Source organism: Manis pentadactyla, chromosome 8 (assembly GCF_030020395.1).
Source record: "Manis pentadactyla isolate mManPen7 chromosome 8, mManPen7.hap1, whole genome shotgun sequence".
Lineage (NCBI taxonomy): Eukaryota > Metazoa > Chordata > Mammalia > Pholidota > Manidae > Manis > Manis pentadactyla.
The window spans coordinates 111607262-111633460 of NC_080026.1; the positions used below are offsets into that span (position 1 = coordinate 111607262).

Below are 26199 nucleotides of genomic sequence, written 5' to 3' on the forward strand. Positions count from 1 at the left end.
GGGTAAGGACAAATCCACTAAAAACTCTGAGGTCCTAGTGGATCACAATATGAAATGGCCTCTCAGGGTTTGAGAAATTACAAAAGCCTTCCTGTCCCTTGGACAGAACATTGCTTGGAGCTAAGGGATGGACACAACGACCCTTTGAAGGCCCTATCTGAGAGTCCATGTCCCTCAGTGCTTGGGGGAATCAAAGGGGTGTCATGAGAAAGTGCCCACCAGTCCCAGGCTGTAGACCTTGGGTTTCTTGACTCCATTCCTGACTTGGGAGGTTGGGGACAGTGAGCAGGTGACACAGGCTGCCCAGTACCACCTTGTGCTTGATACCAAGTTTATCTGGAAAGGGCAGTCTTAGTGACAACTGTGGAGAGAAGAAAGTGGGGAGATGGGAGGCCCCAGGTGGACCTTTGGGAGTCAGCTAGACAAGCAGGAAGGTGAGGTTCCTGAGTCCTGAGAAGGTTAGTAGGCAAGGTCCAGGAGACAGCAGGAGAATTCTAGGGGTCAGTGGGAGAATGACGGGATAGGTGGGGAGGGTATGAGGCTAGTGTCAGGAGTCTGGAGCGCTGGAGAGGGGACTGGGCTCAGGTGGGGGCTCAGCTGGGTCCTGGTATCAGTGGGAGGGGGCTGGGTATTGGTGGGAAGGACATTAATGATTGGTTCAGGGAGCTAATGAGAAAAAACGAGTACCATCAGGGGGTCAGCAGGCTGGGGAATGGTAAGTAAGAAGGCTCGGATCACTGGGGGATGATGAGTCAGATGATAAGAGTAACAGGCCAGGCCCCGGGACTCTGACCACAAGCTCCATGGGCTCCCGAGCCTTGTTTCGATAAGCCCTGCGGATGGTGTCTACTGCTCGCTGGTGAGTCACCCGCTCCAGGCTCTCTCCATCCACAGCCACAAGCTCCAAGCCAGCCTGGGATGGAGGTGGGAGGATCACAACCCTCCCTCAGGTCACCCCCACCCGACCACACAACTTCTCACCTCCACCAGTGAGGACACTCCTCCCCATTTGGGTGGAGGGATGAACAATGGGACTTTTGTGCTTGGAGCCCTTGGGGGCAGGGTAAAACAGACAATAGCCCTTTGTCCCTTGGGGCTCGGGGGTGGAACAGGATGGGCCACACTCAGTCCCAGGCTGGCATGAGGGGACAGATTTTTCCCGGAGGCCTGCTCATCCTACCAGCCTGACCCCCTGCTCCCAAGCTGCCTCCCATGGCCTGGTCTAAACGTGTGGCTGGAAGATGAGCCAGCCGCTCCCCATGCTAGAATTCAGCCCTGGGCCTAGTGAGTGAGTCTCAGTGCTCTTCACCCACCTGAAGGGCCCCACAGAGGAAGGCAGCCCCCCCAGGGAAGATCTTTTCTATCTTCACCATAGGCTGCACCTTGGACTCAATGCCCCCTGAAATGCTGATGCCTGATGAGAAAGCAACAGTGGTGAGAGTGCAGCCACCCCCCCTAACCAGAGCTCCTGGGCCCTGCCCCCAAATCCAGGGCCCCCAGCTTCTCCCCAACCTCCAGATTCTGTCACGACTCAGTCTTCAACTGACTCCCGATGCCCTAGATCCCAACTTCCCGAATCTAGACCCTCCCAACTATACCTCAATATCCAGATTCTTTTCCTAAGCCCAGGATCCCATCACACCCCGAAACGAAGCCCACCGACCTCACCCAAACCCAGAAGCGCCCTGTCAGGTCTCTCGTACCCGGACTCACCCAAGGACTGCTTCATCTTGGACAGCGTGACTGTCTTCAGCTCCCCACTAGGGGCTTTTGCAGCTATCTCCTCAGTTCCATTCTCAAAGGGCCCTTGACTGCCCCCCCACTTAGCGTCTTGCCCCTCTAGAGGTTGTGGCGGGGGGGGCCTGCTCTTCCGAGGCCTGTGGTAGCACCCATTGGCTGTGCTGGGGGTGGCAATAGGTGCTGGGGATGGGGAACGCCTTCGTCCGGGGGACCTGCCTTGTCCCCGGCTGCAACTGCGGCTCTGGGCCCAGCCCTGGCTCTGACTTTGCAGAGGGTCCTCCGGGGTCAGGGGTTCTGTCAGCAGCCAGTTAGGCCTCAGGGGCCGGGGAGCAACGGGAGGGGGTGTGCAGGTGCTTCGGCGTCGGGGGAAGGCATCTACTGGCACATCTTGGAGAGGCAGGATCCCTTTATGAGGGTGGCAGGGGGCAGAGGCACCCAGGGAGACCTGGAGGGCCTCCAGTGGCTCCCTCAGCTCCCCATCATCTTCTTCCTCTGAGAAACCATTCACAGGCAGCAGGTAGAAGCCTCCACGGCTGTCTGGGGAAGAGAGCCAAGGTCAGGCTACCCTTTCCTTCCCAGCCCAGAGCGCTTGCCAGACCCCAGGCAGAGCCTTTCTGGCATAGGGCCTATGAGACCCAGGCCCTAAGCAGCAAGGGACATTGCTGGGGGTCTGCAGTAATAGTATTTTAATACTTTCTATTGTAATAGTTACAGTTTTATTGTAACGGGTCTAAGAAAAAACATGACTTGCATAGCAAACTGGTAATTACTTGGAGATTATTGCATAGAATGAAACTAGATTTAAAAAGTTAAGTGGGTTTAAAACCAATTATTAAGTAAAGAACAGTACAGGTGGTGAGCAGACATGATAAAAATGGCTCTGGTGGATGAGGGATTTCCTTCAGGGAACCGCACATACCTCTGCAAGCCATGACAGCCCCTGTGGAGGCAGGGATGGAAGGCCCATTCTCCTTTCCCCAATCTCCCAGGGCTGTGCCCCCTCCCCAGACTCTGGGACTTTGACTGACCAGGCACAGGGGTGATGAGGTGGCGCTTGGGTGGTGTGTCCTGCCGGGCTGGTCGTAAGGCAGGAGGCCGTACTAGTTGGAGAGAAGAGGTCAGAGGCAGGGATCTCCTATAGTCAGGCTCCCTGCTGGACACAGCTGAAGGCGCTCAGGCAATCTCTGTCATCTTTACTGCCAGCCCCCGCCCCCACCCCACGTGGGGCTAAGATCTGCAAGCAGCCCCCCAGCTGCTGACCTGCTCGGCTTCTGAGCACCTCAAAAGCCTCCAGCTCCACGGGCATCACCATGCTGTCGAAGCGGCCAAGGTCTGTGGGGGCAACCACACTCCTGGGGGAGGGCAAGAGATGGGGGGTGGGCAGGGACTCAGTTTCGGAGGTCCTGGGAGGGGCTTCAGCCCTGAGGAGGTCAGAGGAAGTATCAGAGGCCCCCTTCCTACCCCCAAGCCCTCCCCACCTGATGTCCCTCAGCAGCAGCAGCTTCGCAGGCCTGTCGAGAATGGCCAGCAGAGGCCTCACCAGGTCCTCCACGCCACCCTCATGCACATACTGCAGAGAGAGGCACCACAGGTCAGAGAGCAGCGGGGCTTCCAGGGCTAGGCAAGGGGGAGAATGTCTGGGCATGTAGGGGACATGCTTAGAATAGGTCCTCCCCACCCCCAGGTGGTCCACAGAATGGTCTTATCTTGGTGACTATGTGGAAGCCTGCAATAATAGTAAAAGACTTGTAATGGCAACTACAATAGCAGCTTTGGGACAGGCCCTTCTCTAAGCCTTTTACACATGGTCGTCATTTAGCAACACATTGAGAGATAACATTAATTATTCCTGTTTTGCAGATGAGGAAACTGAGGCTCAGAGAGAAGGACTTCGCCCAGGGTCACACAGATAAGGAAGTGTGAAGAGGGGTTGGAACCTGAGAAGTCTGGCTCTAGCCTGTCTGGTACCGGAAAAGGATGTGCAGGGAGTGGACTCTCCTCCCTACCCCCACGTTCCAGGCAGAAGGAAGGAATTTGAGCTAAACACTAGGCTGTGGACCTAGCTGGCCCAGCGTGTGTCTGCACACAGACCTACAAATTAGGCTTTGTTCAGGGCTGGAATGGGGACCCTGGGGAAGGGGTGGCCTTGCAGAAAGCCTCTCTAGTCTGTACTCGGGGGCGGTTGCGGGTGGTGGAGGTCCTTCTGCCTGGTACTGCCCGGATGCCACCAGCCACACCCCACCAACGCAAACTGGCAAATTGAACACTGGGAGCCAAGCCTGCTTGGACAGCCCCCTGGTGGCAAGAGGGAGACACGCACTGACTCAGGGCCGCACAGATCATCCCATACAGATGTAGACATAGAGATACAGCATGCCCTGGTGATCAGAGTGAGGCATTAAAAAATATCTGGAAATTAAGTATAAACTGTGTGGCCCTAAACAACACAAAGTTCCAAGGACTCACACATACACATATCAACCTTTTTGTCTGGAGGGAGATACACATAATTACACAGAACCAGTCACATATGTGCACACACTTCAAGTCCACAAACCTGCATTCAGCAACCACTAAGTATCAGGCCCTGTGCTGGGCAGTGGGGGCACAACGATGAAGACCTTGTTCCAGATCCTCAGGAACTCAATCTAGTGGGAACAAGGGGCAGAATGAGCCATGTGCCCCAGTGACTACAAACCACTGGCAAAGAGCCAGAGGGAGTCTCGGAGGAAGGAGGCAGGACCACAGTAGGCTTCATGGAAGGGGTGGTATTAACACTGACTCTGAAGATAAATGCAGGGAACAGCATGAAAGTTTGGAGGAAAGTGCTCTAAGGGTGATGTGGAATGATGGGTAGATAGAAGTTTAACTTGACTGTGGAGTACATGAAGGGTTTCCACATTGCGACTACAATGGGGGGTAGTGCCCCTAGAGTTATCTGATGCGTAACCTGTGTAAACCTGTGTGGTGACCAGGGGAAGATGGTGAGGTGGTGACTGTAGAAAAGCCAATGTTAGTGGGCTAGAGAGTCAAGTCAGGGAGTGTCTTGCATGTGAGGATAAGGAACTTGAACTCTATTCTGCCAAAGATAAGAGGCCACAGGGGAGTTGGGGGATTGAAGTGATCAGAGAGGTGGTTTATAATAGCTAATCTGGTGGCCACAGAGAGAGGGGGTGGGGAGGCTAGGCATTAATATGAGGTGGGGGCACACATCCGAGTCACTAGAGGAGCTTTACTAATCATTCCCACCAGGGTTCCATCCCAAAGGGTCTGTTCTCCTGGTGTGGGTGGGGCTTGGGTCAGGTTCGTGAGGCTGGTAGAGCTCTGCCGGCTCAGTGAGAGGCGGTCCTGGCTTGGGCAGGGTAGGAGGAGCCGCAGGATGACGGAGAAGGAGTCCACCAAAGAACAGGCACAAAGCGCCACCTAGTGTCAGAGGCCCAGAGTTGCAGGCTCACAACAGCACCACTCAGCTCTCAGTGCTGCAGGTGACACTGAGTTTAGACCAAAGGCCCTTAGCTGTCCCCCAAAATGCACTCCCATCTTCACTTCTTGGAAAAGGGATGCATAAATCACCACGTCTCAGTCTCCAGGTGAAACACAAGTGACTTACCCAGACACATGCACACTCACATAGATAGTCAACATAAACCCAGGTGCCCCACAGGCACACAAATGTATGCATCACAGACAGACAACACAGCTCCACCCTGACCAAGGTGATGGGACAGGGGGAACCACAAATGATTTCCTGAAACTCTCCAGCTTGCCCAGGTACTCAGGCTCACATGCACCCTGGCACAGATACATCACAGACAACCCATCACAGAGAACCTGGGACAGAGGGATAGGACAGGACCTTCCAATCCTCCTGGCAGGGATGACCTGTGCCTCCCCCAGCTTCCCCAACATTCAAGCCACAAAGACTTTCTCACTTCTAACCTGTACCCTTCCCTGGGCCCTCTGGTTTGTTGGAAGTGGCAGAGAACAGAGAACAAAAGTGTAGGTATCAAGGGAGGACAACTTGGGTAATGGGAGGGGGCCTGGCATGAGGCTGGCCTGTTGGCATGGAGGGGAAAGGCTGGGGTTTAGAGGAGAAAGGAGGCAGGTGACTGCAGGGACTCATGTCCCCCTACTCACTACCTGTCCAGCTCTTTCTCTCCTCAGTTTAAATATTACCTCCTCAAGGAGGCCCTCCCAGACCATACCATCTAAGCTGTGCCTCTTGGGTTATTTCCACATTTGCATGTATGACAGGGGTGACCTCTGCTTTTCCTGACCACTGGCCTCACAGCACTGAGCCTGGATACTGGTCAGCAGACAATGGCCTGAAAGAATGAGGGGCTAGGTGGCTGAGTGACCATGTGCTGGGGCCAGGGCCAGCTGGGGGCTCACCCGAGAGCAGTGGCGGGTGACAGCCAGGACCTCATCATCAGTCAGCAGCCTCTGGGCCAGGTCCTGGATAAGGGGCCGTCGGCTCTCCCAGGCCTGCACCCTCTCATCTGCATTGGGCAGTTGGCTGGAGGGACTCCCAAACTTAGCAGAGAGCAGGGCCCGGCCCCTCTCCTGGTCTGCAGGCAGGAGTGAAAATGTATGATGAAGGAGCCAGGGGCCATCAGGGGAGGAGTAGGGACTTCTCTAAATGGGAGTCACACCCCAGAAGAGACTCACTGAGAGGCCCAGGTGCTTCCCACAGAATCCCAGCCTAGCCTAGACACTCCCCACCATGGTCTCCCATAGTGATCTGCCCACCAATGGAGTGAGTGCCATTGCAGTCCCCAACACAGACCCCGATACCAGTCTGTTCCTTACTGTTGTCCTCGCTTAATGGGGATCCTCCTAAGCCCCTTGAACATGCACTCTCATACTAACCCATTCGTTTTCTAGCATAGGCTCCCTCACCTCCCCCAGATCTGTCTTTGGGAGTCCCAATTCAAGCACCCCAGTCCTCAAAAATGCACCCTAATTTCTGTCTGCAGCCTTATACTTCCCAGTTAGCTTAGTTCAATTTTTCTAGCTGCCCCCAGTATGCACCTCCCTATCTGCCTGACACCCCTGCTTGACCCCAACTGAGTTGAGCCCCAACATGCACCCTATCTGCACCTGTACTGTAAACCAGGCCTTGGTGAAGGGATGCATGAATTACCGCGTCTCAGTCTCCAGGTGACAAACTTCTGCACGGGCCCCACTCCCCCTGCTACAAAAAAGAAAGAGGCTCAGCTGCAAGCCCTGGGCTCCAATCTGAAAATGGGGATTAGGAGGCTCAGGACTGGCTGGAATGGAGAGTTCAGACTGGAAGGAGGTGAGACAGGGAGGCAACAGGCCAGGCCAAGAAGGTTTTGAAGACCATGCTGAAGCTAGGGACTTCCTTCATAGGCAATGGGGAGTCAGTGGAGGTTTTAGATCAAGAGATGGTTCGGTCTGAGCTCTGCCAATGGAGACTCCATCCAATTGGAAGCACATGTATAGATGGAAGAATCCCAAAGACAAGGGAGCACCTACCTTCAGGGGACAGAGAGGAAAAAGAGGAGCTGTTGAAGAAGAGAGAGGAACGGCCAGAAAGGTGGGAGGAGAACCAGGAGAGAGAGCAGGGCCTGGGGGGGGCTGTGGAAAGAGAGGTTGAGGGAGGATGGCTGGCCTGGCCTAATTTGAAGGAATTGTCCCCTACGAGGCTGTTACCTTAGCCCCCCAGGAGGGGCAGGGGCCAGATCCCCATCCTCTGGCTGTTTCTGCCTACCCCAAATCCACTCTCCTTTCTGGAAACAGACCCTGATTTCACCTGCAGTCGCCCATTCTCAGTGGTTGCATGTGAACCTGGCTGGCCTATGAAAGTTCTTTCTACAGGCACGCAGGGCTTTGTTGGTCATGTGATCCCAGCTGGGCCAATGAGAGCCTGGGACTTCAGCTGGAACTATTTAAGAAGCTGTCTTTCCCCTGGGTTGCTAAGCGACAGTGGCCATCTAACCTTGAAGTGGTCAAAACCTGCATGATAATGAAGCCAACCCAGGGAAAAGCAAAAACAAAAGATGAAGGGGGCAAGTCTCTGATGACACTGTTCAAACCTTTAGACACAGCGTGAATCAGTAGCTGAGTCTAGAAGAGCTTTTTAAAGAGAGTTTGAGTTGAGTTTCTGTCACATGCAACCCCACAAGTCTTAACTCATCCCAAGAGACTCAGTGCTTGGTCTGGTCTTTGAACCTCACCCGAGAGATGAAAGGCCTCCTGGGAAGGTCCTTAGGAAGCCCCTGACATGAGTAAAGCCTGTCTAGGCCTTTCCACCTGGGCCCTGATCTGAAAATGACCTTGCTCAAGGATGGTTCTAGAACTGGGTAGGGCTTGTGGAGCTCTGGCCAGGGAAGGTGAAGCCAAATACTCTAGGAAAGGAGAGTCCACCTCACTTAGCACCAAAAACACAGGGATCTGACCCAAACTCATCCCCAACCTTCTCTGCTGTGACTCTATAGTTTCCTTCTGTAAAATGGGGAGATGAGGCAGTATAACAATAACCGCTACATTTTCTAAGCACCTTTTGTGTGCCAGACAATGTACTAAGTGGTTTACCTATACCAATTCACTTATTCCTCATGATTCTTAAAGAAATACATATTTTCTCCCCTTTTACTCCTGAGGAAACTGAGAGCTCACAGGCTTAGAGTGTGACTGAGAGCTAGTAAAAGCTAATGTGGGGTTTAAGCTCAGAGCCGCTGGATGCCAAAGCAGACTTCCCCTCTGTCATCCCTGTGGCATCTATCCAGAACTTACCTTTCTCCAAGTCCAGGCGAGGGCGGGGCTTGGCCGGGCTCCCACTGTCCAGTGTCCGGGCCTCTCTCTGCCCATCCCCTGCCAGCCACCCCTGCCGCCCTCCCTTGAAGAAGAGGTTCATCAGTGTCTTGGATCGCTGCAGGGCCCCCTTTTCCCCAGGGATCCCCAACTTCTTCTTCCGTTGCTTCTTCTCCTCTGCAGATATGAGGGAGTACCCAGGGGGCTGGAGGGGTGGGCAGAAGGGAAGGCCAAGGGGCAGGGGTATGGAGAAGGGCAGGAGGGAGGGAGAGTGGGGGGCGGACAGGATCTGAAGATTTGTGGGGAGGTGGAGATGAGGATGGGGGTGGGTTCCTCCTCTAACTTTCCACCCATCGCCCACCCCACAGCCACAGCTATGTGAGGCATCTCCGTGAGGGCTGGAGTGGCTGGGTTAGGACTGGCTTGGGGCCCAGCTCTGACAAGAATTGGGGCAGGGACTGAGCGTGGGTTTGGGGACCCAGAACTAATGTAAAATGGGGCCCAGAGCAGGGTCTGAGTGTATTCTGGGGCTGGGGCTTGGGAGACTTGGGGGCTGAATCAAGACCTGGGGCAAAGGAAGGTTTGGAACCCAGGACAGGGTGTGAGGCAGGTTTTAGACTGAGGGCTTTGGAGAGAGCAGCAGCCACCCATACTCACGTACCCCACAAGGTCAGGTGGCTCTGAGAGCGTGTGATGGGGGGCCGGGGTCGGCTGAGGGCCAGCAGCAGAGCAGTCTTGGGGGACTCAGAGAGTGCAGAGTCAAGGCGGCGGGCAGATGGGGGTTCATCAGAGCGGATGGCTGTGTCCCTGAGGATGACGGTGGGCCTCACACTGCACCAGGTCTCCACGCGGCCCCCCACGTCAGGCTCTGTCTGCATGGCTGTGTCTGCCCACCCCCAGTCTGGGCCCCTACAGCTGGGCTCCTCAGGCCCCAGGCAGACATCCACATGATCTGAGGGCAGGGATCCTGAGCCCTCAGCAGAGCTGTATGGGGCACTGGAGGTGCAGGAGGAGGTACTGGAGCTGCTCTCAGAGGCCGGCATCAGCTGCTGCAGCATCCCGTTGCTCACTGCAGGGTAGTGGGGAAGGCTTCAGGGCCCCTGACCAGCATGACAGGCCATCCCCTGGGCTGGGGGTGGGGGCATATCAGGCAGCAGCCACCACTGGAAACACAGTGCCTGGGGAGCCAGCTGCTCAGCAGTCCTGCCACAGACTTGTTGAGAGACTTTAGGCAACTCACTTCTCCTCTGCCCACCCTCTGGGACTCCTAGGAGAGCCTAGAACTGAACCTCTCAGAGGGGAGCCCGTAAATGGCTCTGGGCAATGTAAAAGAGGAGATTTTGGTCTTCCTGCCCATTTATTCTTCAGAGACTCCGGCCCCACCCTCAGCCCTCAGCCCTTTCCCTCCAACCTTGGGGACCTGAGCCACTTACGTCGGTCCAGCCAACAGTACTCAGAAACCATCTCTTTGTAGGCAGGGTACCGACCAGTTTCCTGGGGAGGGCGTGGTGGGCATAGCAGGGCATGGGGGAGTGGGTGAGAAAGGAGGGTAAGAATCAGGGAGTTATGGGACAGGAGTAAACTTTTCAACCTGACTGCTCTCCTCCCAGTTCATCATGCTCTAGCCAAACGGGCCACTTAATTTCTGAACATGTCAAGTTCCTCTATACCTCAGGGCCTTTGCACTTTCTGTTCCTTCTGCCTGGATCCTCAGCTTTTAGTTCATCTTATGGCTGGCTCCTTCCCCCTCTTAAGCTGTCACTTCCTCAAACAGGCCTGCCCTGAGCCCCCTTGGCTAAAAAGAGCCTTCCCAAATTACCCCATCCCATCTCTCTGTTAATTTCCTTACAGCATTTGTCACAATCTGCATGTATCTGGGTTTTTTTGTCGGTCTCCCCCCGGTAGCAGAGACCTGTTTTGTTCACTATTGTAGCTCCAGTGCCTGGCATAGTGGCTGCCATGTGGTAGGTACTTAAATATATTGAATGAATGAATGAGAGACAGAGTGGGAGAGAGGAGGAGTGTTCAGGATAATCTGAGAGGAAGGAAGGGAGAGATGGCATACAGGAGAGGTGGGAAGCCATGGCGGTGGTAGCAAGGAATGGCAAAGGAGGCACTGACTGGTGAGACGGGTGAAAGCCTGGAGAAGGGAAGGGACTGGCACAGAGGCCAGGACTGGGCACTAGGGGACAGTGAGACATCACTCCCTCAGCAGCCACAGTGAGCAGGACATGATCCTCAGGCAAGTGTGAGAGCCACATGAATAATGAATCCAGGTGCCTCCCCTGAAAGCCAATCTCTGGCTTCAGCCTAACCCTCCTTGCCCTGTGCCCTGAGCATGCCCAGCACCTGGGGCCTGCCCAAAGCCCCAGCCACTACCCAACCATTCTGGACATTTTCCCCCTTCAACACTAGACTGCCACCACTCATATGAAGGGGCACTGCTGGAGGTGTCTGTGGAGCAGGACTGGAACCAGGCCCTGCTACTGACCAGCTGAGTAGTTGACTGGCTCCTGAGTTACTTTGCCTCTCTGAGCCTCAGTTTCTTCTCCTGTGAAATAGGGTTGAGAACATGCCTGCACAAATCCTCCAGTGGCTTTGGAAAAGTCATAAACTGCAGAGTGAGGGGCCCAATTAAGTATTAGAGAGATCTGGGAAGTCCTTCCTGTAGTCTGGCCTCTACCTGACTCCCACAGTCCTGCCTACCTTGATGGTCAACATGATGTGCGTTTGGCCCTTCAGCACCTCCACGGCCTGGCTGTGGCTGATGTCATCGAACCTGACACCATTGGCCGCCAGGACCTGGTCTCCCACCTTGATGCCGTTCTCCTCAGCCAGCCCACCATGGTCCACTCTGGGGTCAGACAGAAAACAGTCTGATAGGCTGCCTGGCCTGCCCTCTCTCACCCCATTCCAGATTCTCTTCACTTGGATACAGGGATACCTCTGTCAAACTCCTTGACCCTCCTCCTGGAGACCTCTGCACCTGTCTGCAGACCCTCCCCAGAGCCAGGCCCTTGCTTGGGCCAGGAGTCTGTGGGACCTCACTTGCTGACCATTCCCAGGCCCCAGCCCGTTTCCTTCCCTGCTGCCCTCACTTGGACACATAGATGCCCAGGCCAAACTCCTTGCCCCCACGGATGTTGAAGCCCAAACAGAAGTCATCAGAGGTTGTGTACAGGTGGACTATGCGCCGCACACCATCCTCTGAGCTGCTGTGGGATGGTGTCGAACTGCACTTCTCCACTACCAGCCGCCGATTGACCACATCCACCCTGGGACAACAGAGAGGAGCCTTCAGCCTGGGCCCCCACCCACCACCACCCATCCCTCTTCTCCCAGCAGCCTGACAACTGCTTGGGAAGGAGGGGTTGTCTTTGGGGCACTCCCCAGGCTGGAGACCTTCAGTGGGACATAGATTTCATCAAATCTGGGAAAACCATCCTAATCTCCTCTCTTTTTTTGAGCAGCTCCGATGTGCCAGGCTCCATTTCGAGTGTTCACAAGGTCACTGAGGGAGAAGTGCTCTTACTCTCCCCAGGCTTACAAAAGCAGTGTGGTGGGCAGGGCCACTGGTGCCTGGGATAGCAGAGCTGTTGGGAGGAAGCAGGGGAGGCAGGGAGACTGGCCTCGTCTCATTTCACAGTCAGGCCTTGAGATACCTGTGTTAGCAGCACCAGGGAGTGGGCAGACAGAAGCCAAACTAGCCAGGCCCCATACAGAGCCCTGTGCCCTCAGCCTCTCCTCCCATGGGCTTTGAGAGGTGTGCTGGGTGAGTGGGGTGGGGTAAGGCCAAGGCTGGGGCCAGGCACTCTCACCATGTGGTCTTCTCTTTGGAGAATTTGATGCCTGGCACACGGCCCATGCGCCTCACCATCATGTGTAGGCGGCTGCTGCCCGTCAGCACCTTCACGGCACTGCCCATGGTTGTGCTCTCCAGGCTCAGCCCATTCACCTCTGTGATCTTGTCCCCTACGCACAGACCAGCCTGCTCTGCACAAAGGGAAGGCAGTGGCTGGAGTGGGTCTCTTGGGAGAAGGTTCCCAGGATGAGGATGAGCCTCCGCCATCAGACAAGGCTCCCTCTGGTAGAACTTCTTCCATGAGATTGGGGGTCCCCAGTTAGGATCTGAGCATTCCCTATTTGACTAGGGACCTGTCCTTTAACCCAATGCACCCTGGAGGGACCCATCTCCTCACTGGATCAGGCCCTCCAAAATTGAGGATCCTTTCCTCCCATCCCTGACAAGAGCACTCCTGTACCCCCTGAAGTGAACGTTACATGTTAAGCCACGACTTCAGCCCTGGGGGCCCACTCACCTGCACTGCTCCCCTCCTCCACCTTGCTGACGAAGATGCCCAGCCCATGCTCAGAGCCGCCCCGCACACTGAAACCCAGCCTCCCTGCTGGACTCTTCTCCACCCGGACTGCATGGATGATGTCGCTCTCATCACTGTTGGCTGGGAAGGGGGGGGACACAGGCATGACTCCCATGCCCATTTTGGGCACAGAGGGTCCCTAGGTTCCCCAGTTTGGGGCCTGCAAAGACTGGGTTGCAGAGCACAGACACATGGGGCTCTAAACGAGGGTGGGGCAGCTAATTTCTGAGTTCCTTTTGGGACACTTTGAGACTATGGGTGAGTGTAGGAACCTGCAGGTCAGGACTCCATGCTAGAAGACTCCTTTATTATCTAGGTGTGTGTTTTCATGCTTACTAATGTTTATGAAGCTTCCCACAGGCCTGCAATAGGCAAATTCCTAAAAATCTTGCCATTCTGAAGGTCAGATGAATAGAAAAGAGGTTCAAGCTTCCAATGTATGGGCATAGTTGAGGAAGTCTGGGCTCTTCAGCTTGTAGCAGAAATGAGTATGTTAACTCTATCTTCAAGTAGCTGAAGAGCTATTCTGTGAAAGAAATTAGATTTTTTCTTTGTATTACCCAGAGGGCATAACCAAGGCCACATGGTAGAGTTAGATGGAAGCAGATTTGGTAAGAGAAAACTCCCTAAAACCTTAAGTTGTCAGACAATGGAATAAGCTTTCCAGGAGAGAGAGCAAGTTCCCCATCTTTGGAGGCATACAAGCTTACATTTGGTAAATCCCTATCTGGGAAATTGTGGAAGAGTCCCTGAGGCTCCTATCTTAGACTCTGAGATTCTGGAGGTAAGAGCTCTAGGAGTTTGTGCCCAGAGCCCAGGGAGGGCCTCTCCATCAGTGCTGGGCAAAGTCCGAAGAGAGGGTCCCCAGAGGCTGGAGCTGCCAGGGAAGGCTCCTTGGAGGGTAAAGAGGGGTATGGTCTGGATGAGTGGAGGGCAGGGAGCACACTGATGAGGGGATGGAGTGGGCAAAGGCTCAGAGGTGAGTCCTTGAGGAGGCCTTTGGTTAGAGAAAAGTGAGAGGACTGGAGGGGTAAGTTGGGTTCCAGGTGAGGAGGTGAGATTTCTTCTTGGGCAAGGCTTAGTCTAGAAGTGTTTGAGAGGAAGAAATCATACACACATGTGCGCACGCACACACACACACACGTTCACTTCTATTTGATCTAAGAGAACTCAGGTTACAGTAACCAGGGAACTTCTCTATCTACCTCCATGGCCTTAGCCCAGGCCACAGACTTCTCCCTCCAGAAACTCTGCAACCTCTTCACGATCTCCCCATTTCTGCTCTTGCTCCCTTTAATTCATTGTCTACACAGTGGCCAGGGTCAGCTTTTATTAGATTATGACTTTTCCCTGATTGAACACCTCAACAACTGCTCTTGCTTCTAGAAGGCACTCCATACACCCCCATGCCCAATAAAGCCTCCATGGGCTTTCCTCTGCCCCCTCTCTACCCTCACCTCTGGCTGCCCTCCACAGCCTCACTGATTTTTGGCCACACTGACCTCCTTCCTGCTCCTCTCCTGGGCCAATCCTTTCATTGTTCCCTCTGCCTGTAATTCTCTGCGTAAAGCCAGCTCTTGTTCTTCAGTCCCTCTTGGCTCAGATGCCACTTTCTAGGAGAAGCCTTCCTGGACTACCCAACTTAAAGAAGTCCCTTCCTCCACTCCCAAATAGTCCCTGTTAGAGATGTTCTCAAAGGGTGCACCCCAGCCAGCAGCACTAAAATGGGAGCTTACTAAAAATGTGAATTGTTGGGCTTTACCATAGATCCACTGAATCAGAAGTTCAGGGCATAGGGCCCAGCGATCTCTTTTAACAAGCCCTCAAGGCAATTTTGATGTATTATTAAATTTGAGAACCACTATTGTATCATATCATCCAGATTAGTGCTTTCAAGATTCTTACCACACTTTCTCACTATTTGCTTATTTGTGTATTTTTATTATCTGTCTCCTTACACTAGACTGTAACACAATCATGGTAGGGACTTTGTAATTCTTTTCGATCAATGTGTCTCCAATATGTTGCATAATGCTTGGTATTTGTTAAGTATTTTTTTAAATAAATAAAAATAAATAGATGAATGTGTGAATAACAAATGAGCTAGGAGAGTGAGGAAGAAAGAATTTGGATTAAAGATAATGCATTTTCTCTGGGACCAGTTGAGTTTGAGGACCTGATGGGAACGCATGGGGGTGATGTGGGTAGCAGTGTTCCCCTTCCCACTGTGCCTCCCCTACCTGTTATTTTAGGCCTTTGGAATGGTCTAAACAACAACATAAGGGAGGGGGTCCAGGCTGCAGATGAGTGCAGATGTTTGTGCTCAGACAGATGGGAGGATTCTGAGCTCAGTGGTTGCCAGCTCAGACAGGCTAGGGGCCAGCTGATCAGAGCAATGCCCCAGTCCTTCCATTGCTGGGGACTGCTGTTCTCCTGGCTGCACTGGGGCACTAGGATGAGGCAGAGGAAGAGAATCATGGGACTTCCAGAAAAAGAACTTTAGAGGGACAATGTATGTAGCCCTTGCATCATAGTCTGGCAGAATGTGTATGTGGATATATGAGGGGAGGTACAGCACAGTTCTTTTAAAACAACAGGTCTTACAAGGACAGTGCTCCCCTCTCCCCGTCCATGTCTTCTAGCAACTCTAGGGACTTGTGCTGCATGACCAGAATGACAGTAGGGACCCTCAGCAGTGTCCACCTGCTCACCTGAGGGTGAGGCCAAGAGTGGTGGATGAGGGGGTGAGTGTGTTGGGCCATTGGTGCAGGAAAGCCTGCTCCCTGAGCAACATTCTCCAGTCCTGCCTCAGCAGCCCTGGCAGGGCAATAGATATGCCCAGCTGGGTCAGATGGGAGGAGGAGCAGGGTCTGAAAAGTCCAGCCTGGGATTAGCCAGGGGAGCTCTGCTGACTGAAAGAGAAGAGGGAAGCTGAAGATATTTATCTGGTCCTGCCCATAGAAAACCCAGACCCAGGGGACTTCCTCCCCTGCTGGCATTCAAGATCCTGCCTTGCTCACTGGCTCTTTGTTGCCTCACATCTGTCACTGCAACCAGACTGCCTCCTACGTGCCTCCCTGCACCTCTCCACTGTGCTCCATGCTTTCCACTTCCAACCGTTGTCTCTGTACTCCACCCCACTGCCAGCTGTTCTCATTGCTCTGTCTTTACGCGCTGCTACCTTGTACATTTCTGAAAACTCCCCTGCAGGACTTGACCAGGGCTGGTATAGGATAGGTGTACAATGAAACTGCATTAAGCAAACACATAAGATCGATCAGGCAGCCCCCTCCTTCAGGCCCCAGCCTGGGGGCTCCCTCCCTGACCCTCAACCCCCTCTACTCCCCCTCTTCAGAACATTTGTAGCTCTATCTCCATTTCCTTCCTTTTGTACCTGAAACCTGTAATTCCTGCCCATCTGGGCACTGACTCCTCACAGCCCCGCACAGAGCTGGTCACACGATGGGCTGGTTGACAAGGATGTCCTCCTCCTCCTGCCAGCCCCATCTAACAAAGGCATACACAAGTGGGTTTGGAGAAAGGCAGAGTCCAGAGGGAAGGGGCAATTCAGTATGGTGCCTTTCTCATTTGGGGCCAGCATACCAGACACACCTTTCTCTGCCTCCATGCTCCTATCCCCTAACTCTGACCTCTCTACAATCCTGAAACTCTAAAGAATTGGTCTGAAGGTGAGAAAATGATAGATAAGGAAATGTATGGGTTTCCAGAGCTCCCCCCAGCAACCCCGTCCCACGCCAAAGATGCCCACCCATATTGGCTCTGATTCCTCCTACTTACTGCCAGCTGTCCCCTATCCCCACCCTCAGCTCCCAGTCCGGTGGCTGGCCCCTGCCCCCACCTTCGATGGGGGAGTTGATGAGGATGACACGGCCCATGGGTGAGGAGGCTCGGATTCCGCGGGGGGGCCCACTCAGCAGCCGCTGCTGCTTCCTCAGCAGGTGTCGCGTTGCGGAGCCTGAGTCGCTGCCCAGGTGGCCTCGGGAAGAGAGGGAGCTCAGAGAGCCGGAGCTTAGGTCTCCAAAGCCCGGTGGGTGGGAGCCCACTGTGAAACCGTGCGCCATGGTAGCTACACTGGGGCAGTGTCCTACAGGCCCAGAAGGAACCTGCTAGCCCTCAAGACAAGAGCCCCACATGCTCCTGGCTCCAGCAGCCTTCCATACAAGACTGGGATCTCAGAAACAGGGCGCCCCTCACCTCCACTGCTTCTCAGGAGTGGGCGCTCCAGGCCTGCGCAGGGAGAGCAGGGATTGGGGTGGTGGTGAATGCTGCCTTTGCTTCCCCACAGAACTTCCACCCTTCCCACTGACTTGAGCATCCTGCCCCCACCCCATGCCTTAGGCCCCTCACCTCTCCCACCCTTGGCCAGAGAACTGCCCAGTCCAGTCACCATCGTGGACTTTGGGAGCCATTTATACAACAAGGTGGGTGGGAACCTCATTCACTTCACCCCTCATTCCTGCTCTCAGAGAAGTCACCTACTTAGGTCCCTAGTCCTCAGTAGAGGCTGACAGTGGAGGTGGGTTTAGTGCAGGCCCTAGGGCTTCAAGCCGTGTGAGAGAAACAAGGGCCAGGATAGTTCACTGCACCACCTCTCCTGTGTTCAGTGGGTAGGGGACCAACTCCCGGGGCTCAAGCCGCCGGGGTAGTGCTTCAGGACCTGGACAGCTGCAGCCAAGGGCCCCAGAAATTCCTTGGCCCCTAGGGATCCTCGGGCCCAGGGCAGCTGTCCCCTCCATTCCTCCTCTCCTCCCACCTACAGAGGTTGCACGAACCTCTCCCAGGCTTGGGGGAAGACCTGCTGGGGAGAGCCCCACATCTCTCACAAAACCCGGGGCCACGTCCCCGGGAGCAGTTCTGGGACCCAGAACGCAGCACCCCACCCCTTGGATCGGTCTTCCTGGCCCCCACTTCTCGGGCTCGGGCCCCCTCACCTGCTCTCTCTTGGGGCAGCCGCCAAGCGAGCCCGCCCGCCGGCGAGAGCCTATGCTGCTGCTGGGGAACCCCGCCTCCGCTCCGCCGAAGCTGCGGGAATAGGGCTGGCCTGAGAATCCCGGGCTCCCGTTGGCTGGGAGGGCCGCCGGTCATTCCCTCCTCCTCCTCTCTCAGACGCCCTAGACAGCCGTTTGTCACCTGGGGTGGGCAGCTGGGTTCTACCCGCCCCAGTCCGAGTTCTGATGCCGCACCCCACGCCGCGAGCCTAGGACTTGGGTCACGCGTCGCCCCACTCCCGCAGGGTTCAGTGTAGAGGAGCTCGGAGCTGCTTCTTCTCCAGGCCGAGCCAACTAGGGGTCATGGAAGTGCCACCCATCCTCGGTCACCCCTGAAGCCTCAGGGAGAGAGCGTAACCTGGGCAAAGTCTGGCATGTGCCTGCGGTAGGCAGGTGAGTGGGCAGCACCTAGGTGTGTGGCAGGCTGCTCTGTAGGGTGACTGGGTGAGTTGTGAGTGTGTGTGTGTGTGGCTGAGTGTTGCCTTCCTCACACGCATCCTCCTCCTATGGTTAAAAAGTGTCTCCCTGGCCACCCAGCTTTGGAAAGGACACGGGGTGGGGCAGCTGGTCCCTGGATATTAGGGGGAGGAAGAATCTTTCTGATACACTAGCTTAATACAGGCAGGTACCTTGAAGCCTTCTGTCCCTTCACATCCCAGGGCAGCGACTGGAGCGAAGATCTGCTGTGCAGGGGTAGGGACTGGGGACTAAGGTAACTGGGTTACAGAGGAGTGTAAGGAGGGAACTGGGGAGGAGGAAAGGGCTGGGGACATAGAATGGGCACAGGCATGAGCGGGACGGGACTGCGAAGGGGTGCGAATGTCAAGGTGCTGCGAGAGGAGCTTGTGGGAACTGGGGAGGAGCCCAGAGGACCAAGTAGGCAGAGACCACAGCCAAGGTCCCCATCTAGTAAACAAGCCACGCGGTAATCCGAGTCTCTCCGGGCGCATCAACAGAGGATGGCCCCTCCACGCTGCCCGCCTTTGCCCTGGACACCTACACCCCTTGCAGCAGAGGCCGGGTGCCTCCGGAGTCCAGCCAGGGTCTGCCAGCAGAGTGCTGTGCCCGCGGCTCCGCCCTCCTCCTCTGGCTGTGGACAGGGCCAGAACTGATTCTCGAGTCCCGATTGGCTCTGGGCCCCAGGGCCAGGGATGAGGGTGTCGTCCCAAACGACACCCACCGCCCCCAGGCTCTGCCAATCCCTTGGCACGCCAGGAGGACGTCCAGGGGGAGCCCCCGCCCCTCCTGCTGGTCACCGCCACGCGTGACGTTACACTAGATGGATGGGAAGGCGGGGCCGATGCGCGGGAAGGAAGGCGGGTCTGAGATCTAAAGAGGCCAGGAGCCCGGGAAGGAGTGAGTACTCGCTGTCCCGGAGGGTTTTGGGGGTCAGGGAAGAAAGGGGTTGGGAGTCGGGGAGGGAAGCCTGCCTTGAAGTGTGCTCTCTGTCCTATCCGGTTCAATATCTTTGGCTCTAAGGAGGTCCATGGGGCAGGAGGGGAAGTTGGTTGGGGGAGGAATGTGAGGGTGGGGCCCTGTGAGGTCACACATTCAAGGATCTGCAACTGATGTGTATGGGGTTCTGTGTGTGCATGCATAACGGTCGTTGTGGGCTAGTGTATGCTGGGTGTGTCCACCATTTGTACGTATGTGTAGGGCCGGGTATGGTGTCTTTGTGTGTGGGTATATCAGTGTGAGTCTGTAAGAGAGGGGAGGGTGTGTCTGCTCTTGAGGGAGGAAGTGTGGTTGGAGAGGATTAGTCATGTTGTAGGATTTTACTCAGCACAGCCAGATGGCTCCTTCAGGTTTTGCTCTGTGCTGTGTGGAAGGGGCACTTACTGAATCCTGCTCCTTTCTGGAGGCGGGTGGTTCTGGGAGAGGTGGATGGGTGTCTGTGCTAGCCCTGCCCAGCTGGGGAACAAGAAGAACATTGGGCCATTCCATGTGGGCTGAGGATGTTGGGGCTGGAGAGGGGACTTGTGCATGCCCACGAGCACACACAGCTGGTTGGCATCACAAGTTCCCTGTTTGAGATCTAGAATAGATAAGCCCTAGGGTGCCCAGTGATCCCTTGCTGTCCTCTAATATTGCTTATGCCACCTTCCCAAACAGCCTTAGGGGTTTGTATCTAGATCTTAAGGCAGTTGGGGTGTGTGGGTGTGTAATGCATATAACATGTATTTTTGTGCGTAGAGAGGTCAAGAGTAGCTGCATGAGATTAGCTGCTGCTCATGTGCTATGTAAATCCTCAACCATGAAAATCTGCACCAGACCAGAGCACAAGATCTGTATTCTTGGATCGGCTCTCCCCCACTGCCTCCTCCAGGACATTTCATAGAAAACAGCTCTTACCCCCACCCTTGCTTTCCATCTGGAGTCACTTTTAGCTCTAGAAGGGATTGGCACTAGGCCCAGGGACCAGGGCAGGGCCCCCCAAGGCTCCCCCAGGTGAAGCACTTGTACCCTTTTCCTGGAGTCCTCTGACTCATCCATGCCCTGCAGAAAATGGGTGAGTTGCCCATAGATATCAACATCCAGGAACCTCGCTGGGACCAAAGCACTTTCCTAGGCAGAGCCCGGCACTTCTTCACTGTTACTGACCCCCGCAATCTGCTGCTGTCTGGGACACAGCTGGAAGCTTCCCGGAACATCGTGCAGAACTACAGGTGAACCTCTACCCCATCTGACCCTGTACCCCAGGGTCCTATTCCCTGCCATTAACAAAGTACTTTTTGCACTTGTATTCCCAAGCTTGAGAAAGACCCTGTCCCATTTCTCAACCCCCTCATCCCCTAACCCTATCTGCTGGAATCACAGGCTACTACTATAGTACAGAGCTTAAATTCAAAGGATTTTAGGATGTTTGGGTTGAGGAGGTGGCATATTTATCAGTGGGGGACTGCTCTATGCTTCAGAAATCCTTGATATGGACCTGTCCCATTGCTGGGCCACCCTCTGTGAGGATGGAAGGGTTCAAAGTTGAGTCCAAAGGAGGTTGGAGTGCATAACCCTCATCTCCAGGAGAAAAAACTCTTGCAATGCCCCCAGCCACTTTTGACTCATTGGAAACCACCATTACCCATGACCAAGCATTTGTGCAGGAACAGGAGGGCACCCCTCTGTGTGGCTAGAAGGAAAATAGACATAAGACCACCCCCTTCTGGGAAGACTTGATTCTCTCCCAGAGACAAGGAGCTCCTCTATTCTGAGATTGGGGGTCAATGCCTGGTCCTCTGCCCAGACTTCACCTGAGCTGGATGGGAAGGGCTTGGGAGGGCAGATTTGCCCCCTAGAATTGCCTCTCTGCTCCATGCCAACATTTGCAGGGCTGGTGTGATGATGCCAGGGCTCACTGAAGACCAGCTGTGGAGGGCCAAGTATGTGTATGATTCTGCCTTCCATCCGGACACAGGGGAGAAGGTGGTCCTGATTGGCCGCATGTCAGCCCAGGTGCCCATGAACATGACCATCACCGGCTGCATGCTCACCTTCTACAGGCAGGTCCTGTCCTGTGAGTCCCTCCCTGAGAGTTCTGTGCAAGCTAGAGTGTGGCCTGATGACTAGGTTCTTCCTCTCTGGGCCATTTTGGGCAGAAAATAGTGGGTGGGCGAGGGCATGTGTTAGAATCCCTTCTTTTCCTCAGAACTCAGCCCCAGGTTTCCTCCCACCCCAAAGACAGTGGTTTTGTTTGCATTAAGTGGAGAGGGTCAAGCAGGGGTCACCAAAGCAGGTTTTAGTGCCATCAACTGGGTCCCTCCTGAGGGTTTGGAAATAACTTTTGGAGTTTCGTTATTGGGGCTCAAGGATGAGGGACACAGTAGAGGGAGCAGAAAATGAATGTCTTTGTTCCCTCAGGAAGACACCAACTGTGGTGTTCTGGCAGTGGGTGAACCAGTCCTTCAATGCTGTCGTTAACTACTCCAACCGCAGTGGTGACGCGCCCATCACCATAGAGTAAGAGCTCATCCCCAGGGACTCTTCTCCCAGCCACCACTGCTGGCTCCTGTCACCCTGTTCCCAGAGAGCCTGTGCAGCTGGTGGCTCAGCACCCTCCTCTCAGCCTGCTCACTTTCCCACTTTCCGGGCCTGAGGGCATGAGGTCCTCTACTGTATGCTTGGGAGGACCCACTCCTCTTCAAGGCGAGGGTTGGGGCTTCCAACTCTACACTGGAGCAAGGGAGGTGTTTTTCTGCAATGAAGTTCTCTTCCCATGCCTCATAAACTGAGGATTTGGCATGTCCCTGAGAGAAGGGGTCACATTCTGGACTGTTCACCTCTTCCCTTGTGTCCTGGCTCTTCTACCCACAGGCAGCTGGGAACAGCTTATGTGAGTGCCACCACTGGGGCTGTGGCCACGGCCCTGGGACTCAAATCCCTCACCAAGGTAAATGCTCCCCCATTCCACTGCCCCCCGTTCACTCTTCATCTGGTTCCTTCTTCCCATCACTCCTCCACCTCAACCTCCAGGCTCCCCATAGCTCTCCCTAGAGCTCCTCAGCACTCCACAGCCCTAAGGGCCACTGAATAGCATCTTTCCTCCCTCAGCACCTGCCTACCCTGGTTGGCAGATTTGTGCCCTTTGCAGCTGTGGCAGCTGCCAACTGCATCAACATCCCCCTGATGAGGCAGAGGTGAGTGGCCCCAGCTCCAGCAGGTACGTGCCCACTGTGCACACAGGCACCATCCAGCCATGCAGATGAGCACAGAAGGGGGACTTTCCCCACAATGAGCTGCTGGGCTCAGTCTTAGTCTGATCCTGGGATCCAGGGGTGGGAGAACCAGCCTTTGAATTTAGGACATCTGAGGGGATCCCAGGGAACAGATGCCCTTGAGGGCACTGCACGTGGGATTTGGGACCTGTGATCTGATCCCCACCCCCTTCCTTCTCAGGGAGCTGCAGGTAGGCATCCCAGTAACTGATGAGGAGGGTCAGAGGCTTGGCCACTCGGTGACTGCAGCCAAGCAGGGAATCTTCCAGGTGGTGGTATCAAGAATCTGCATGGCGATTCCTGCCATGGGTGAGGCAGTGGCACTGGGTGGGACATGGGAGGTTCTAAGGGAAGGGGTGATGTTCTCCAGGTGTTTGGAGGACTCTGGGGGCTGTAATGCTTTGGGGAGAGTGCAAGGAGCTGTGAAGGGGGATCCCCTTCCCTATAGTATTTTCACCCTACTAAATCCCTCCCTCCCTGCCCTGCTTTCCCTCAGCCATCCCCCCCTTGATCATGGACACTCTAGAGAAGAAAGACTTCCTGAAGGTAGGTCATCCTCATCTCTCCCCTCACAGGAGTGGTGGTGGCTGGAAGCAAGAGTGACCAGTCCTCAACCAGCTTTCCAGCCTGGCCTGAGCCTAAGACTTGCCCCCATTTGCGCCACTCCTGCGTTCCCCATTCACCTTTATTCATTTGGCCTGAAGGAATGGGACTGCGGTTAAGGAACACTGCAGGAGCAGGAGAGGAGAATAAAAGAGAGGAAGGAGACAGTTTTTGTCCTGAAGGGAACAAGTGTCACACCAGAGGCCTCTGACACACACAGGGATGGACTACCACAGTCACATTTGATATGCTCATGATGTCACCTACTAACACACACAGGCTCATGCACACAAACAGGAGAAGCAAGGCACAGGAATATGACCTCTGGCTCATTCATTGAATCATTTATTCACAAATAGTAAGCACCAGCTAGGTCCACCAAAAGAACAGGATGGTGGTCCTTGTGGCTGTAGTGAATCAAGAAGGAATGCAGAGCAGGAAAGGGGTTAGATTCATGCCACTGGGAGGGAGAAAGTGAGTAAAGGGCTAGAGGAGGCTTCCTGAAGAAAGCAACTCCTGGAGGAAATGTGGGAACCAATTATGAGAGGGGAGAATGGCTGGTGGGGGATATGAGGGCTAAGGAAGATGGCAGGAAACAGGCGTGGCTGGAGTGTGGAGGATGATGATCTGGAGGTCCCAAGCCTGCTGTGGGCTTGAGAGAAAGAAAAGCCATGAATCAGAGTTTCAAAGTCAGGGCTGATGGGATAGAGTGGTGGAAGGCAAGAAGGGGTGGGGTAGGGGATAGGGACACATGCCACTCCATTGCCTCTTTCTCCCCACAGCACCGCCCCTGGCTGGGGGCACCCCTGCAGGTGGGACTGGTGGGCTTCTGGTAAGTGTGCAGAGAGTTAGCTAGGGTGTGTGGGAGTGCCCTTTCTATGGTGTGGGTGGGTATTGATTGCTTTTAAGATGTTTATATATAACACTCATTCATAAATTTAGCTGGTAGGGGTCTTGGACACCTGTAGAGCATACTATGTGTTGGGAGGTGATGGCTGTCCTTGAAGGTCATGAGTCTAGTTGAAGGGGTTCCAGTCTTTATCTCCAAGAGGAAACCATGGAAATATACATTTGATCCCATCTAGGAATTTCCCGCACGTTTAATTCCTGATGCTGTCACTCACTGGCTGCAGAGCTCCAGGTCACGGTACTAGAGGCTCTCGCTCAGCCAGAACCCAATGTCAGTGTTGACTTGAATCAGTCTCCACCCCTAGGGGCTGTCTCAGAGGTGGGGTGGGGTGCAGGGAGGGATCACTTAGGTCAAAGCTTCACAAAACTTTCCAACACTCTCCTTCCCCAGCCTGGTATTTGCCACCCCCCTGTGCTGTGCCCTGTTCCCCCAGAGAAGGTAAGTGCTGCCCTCAGACTTGGCTGGGGGGCTCTGGGCAGGTCCCCATGTCTCTGGCACCAGCTGACCTCAGGGTCCTTCAGTGTGTTCCAGGAGGAGGCCTGGCAGGCACTCAATTTATTCTAGGGTGGAGGAATGACAGTGACCTGGGCCTTTTGGCAGTTGGAGAAGATTCTCCAGCCTGGGAGGAGGAGAGGTGGTGATCTCTTTGCCTGGGGTTAGGTTCAGGGGGCACTCAGCCCACCTGTGCTGTTCTGTTGCAGCTCCATACATGTGAGTAGGCTGGAGCCAGAGCTGCGAGCTCAGATCCATGAGCAAAGCCCCAGCACTGAAGTGGTCTACTACAACAAGGGCCTCTGAGAGCGGGTCAGTTCCTGGCCCCCTCCTTCACCTCCTCAGGCTGCTGCTTTAATAGATCCTTGCCATCCCTGCCACTTGCCCGGCCTGGTATTGGGGAGAGGGCTCAGTGAGGGTGCGACCATTGAGACCAGCAATCCACTAGGTTGGGAGAGGTGCCCCCATAAGCTTTTTCTCTCCTCCCTGGTTTCAAAGAGCAGGATCACATAATCCCTTCTCCTGTGTGTGTCCACGTATATACATACCTGATGTGAATGTGTATGTATGTGCTGTCCTGAAAGCTCAGAGCAGACATGCTGTTGTGGCATGTCCTAATATCTGGCTTCCCCTCTTGGCCTCCTACCACCTGTCAGCTGGCCAGGCTACAGGACTTCTTTGCCTAAACAGTTCCACTGGCCAAGTCATTTCTGACAGTACCTTGCCCCATATGGACTCAGAAGGAGCCCCAGGATCTCAGAACAGAGACTGAGGACACTAGCAGGTCAAACTGGGCTGCATCCTTCAGATTTATGCTTCCTGACTCCCAAAGCTGACCCAGGAACTGGGCTGGCAGAGGAAGACATATCAGGATAAGGGAGGCAGGGAAGTTGTGCATCCCCTGGAATAGACCACTTCCTCTCCTCTTCTCTGTCAGAACAAAGGAGTGTCAGTATCCTGTACCATTCTTGCCATCTTTCCATCTCCCCCACAATGCGATGTGAGCATCTTTAGGCACAATCCTAGGAGTTCTTGGTCTGCTGTGACATCATAGCAATCCCAACCCCCTCCCCCAACCAAAAAGCCATGAAGGCAGAGCAAGCATTCCCCTTTAAAGCTCCCACCCACAGCTATGAGAAGGTGCTTAAACTCCACAGGTATGTGAGTGGGTGCAACTAGGACACCCTCAAGGACAACTAGGCCCTGAGTGTACAATCATAAGATGGAATTTTGTGTTCCATTGACCTTTGGTAGACATTCAGCAGAACCTTGACCTTAGTTAGCTCCTCTTTCTTGAGGTTTAGACCTGCTTTTACCCTGACTCCACCCTCAAGAGGAAGAAGGGCCCAGGCAACAACAGCTGTTCCAATGGGGAGGACCAATGGAATGTATAGTGGTGAACTCACAGAATGCAGAGTTGGACCTTGGCTCCAATTCCAAGGACAACTGGCTGAAGCAGTGGGTGTGGTGGATGAAGGCCTCAATGGAATAATCTAAGAGCACTTTCCTGTTCCCCTCAACCATCCCTCACCAGTGATGAAAGTTATGATGCCAGTGTTACTCAATAAACTGAAAACCTG

The 26199-nt window shown here is 54.5% G+C and overlaps 2 protein-coding genes across 9 annotated transcripts; one reads left to right on the plus strand and one right to left on the minus strand.

Moving 5' to 3' along the window:
* Positions 1 to 22: 22 nt before the first annotated feature.
* PDZD7 (PDZ domain containing 7) lies at positions 23 to 19049 on the minus strand. The gene is given in 19 exon segments (XM_036898721.2): positions 23 to 682; positions 684 to 913; positions 1314 to 1414; positions 1714 to 2277; positions 2769 to 2840; positions 3001 to 3092; positions 3219 to 3310; positions 6133 to 6308; positions 6884 to 6934; positions 8500 to 8694; positions 9179 to 9586; positions 9951 to 10011; positions 11224 to 11371; positions 11616 to 11792; positions 12336 to 12510; positions 12837 to 12977; positions 16756 to 17144; positions 17849 to 17939; positions 18535 to 19049. Coding segments are annotated over 17 exon segments (3087 nt in total). The 5' UTR covers positions 16979 to 17144; positions 17849 to 17939; positions 18535 to 19049; the 3' UTR covers positions 23 to 501.
* SFXN3 (sideroflexin 3) lies at positions 18146 to 26199 on the plus strand. Of its 8 annotated transcripts, XM_057506226.1 has the most exons (12): positions 19122 to 19261; positions 20408 to 20571; positions 21232 to 21406; positions 21765 to 21859; positions 22214 to 22289; positions 22451 to 22536; positions 22796 to 22923; positions 23111 to 23160; positions 24000 to 24049; positions 24518 to 24565; positions 24829 to 24931; positions 25924 to 26199. In XM_057506226.1, exons 2-11 carry the CDS (start codon positions 20411 to 20413, stop codon positions 24923 to 24925), a joined length of 966 nt encoding a protein of 321 aa, XP_057362209.1. In that variant the 5' UTR covers positions 19122 to 19261; positions 20408 to 20410; the 3' UTR covers positions 24926 to 24931; positions 25924 to 26199. The 8 variants fall into 8 exon arrangements, with proteins under 8 accessions (XP_057362208.1, XP_057362209.1, XP_057362207.1 ...); XM_057506225.1 differs by lacking the exon at positions 19122 to 19261 and adding an exon at positions 18146 to 18298 and having other exon boundaries at positions 24829 to 26199; XM_057506224.1 differs by having other exon boundaries at positions 24829 to 26199.

Excerpts from the sequence above, each read along its gene's own strand:
- SFXN3 (XM_057506225.1), top strand. The coding sequence starts at position 20,411 with ATGGGTGAGTTGCCCATAGATATCAACATCCAGGAACCTCGCTGGGAC. Across the intron at positions 21,860-22,213 it reads GACGCGCCCATCACCATAGA|GCAGCTGGGAACAGCTTATG; the intron begins GTAAGAGCTCAT and ends TTCTACCCACAG. Across the intron at positions 24,050-24,517 it reads GTGGGACTGGTGGGCTTCTG|CCTGGTATTTGCCACCCCCC; the intron begins GTAAGTGTGCAG and ends CTCCTTCCCCAG.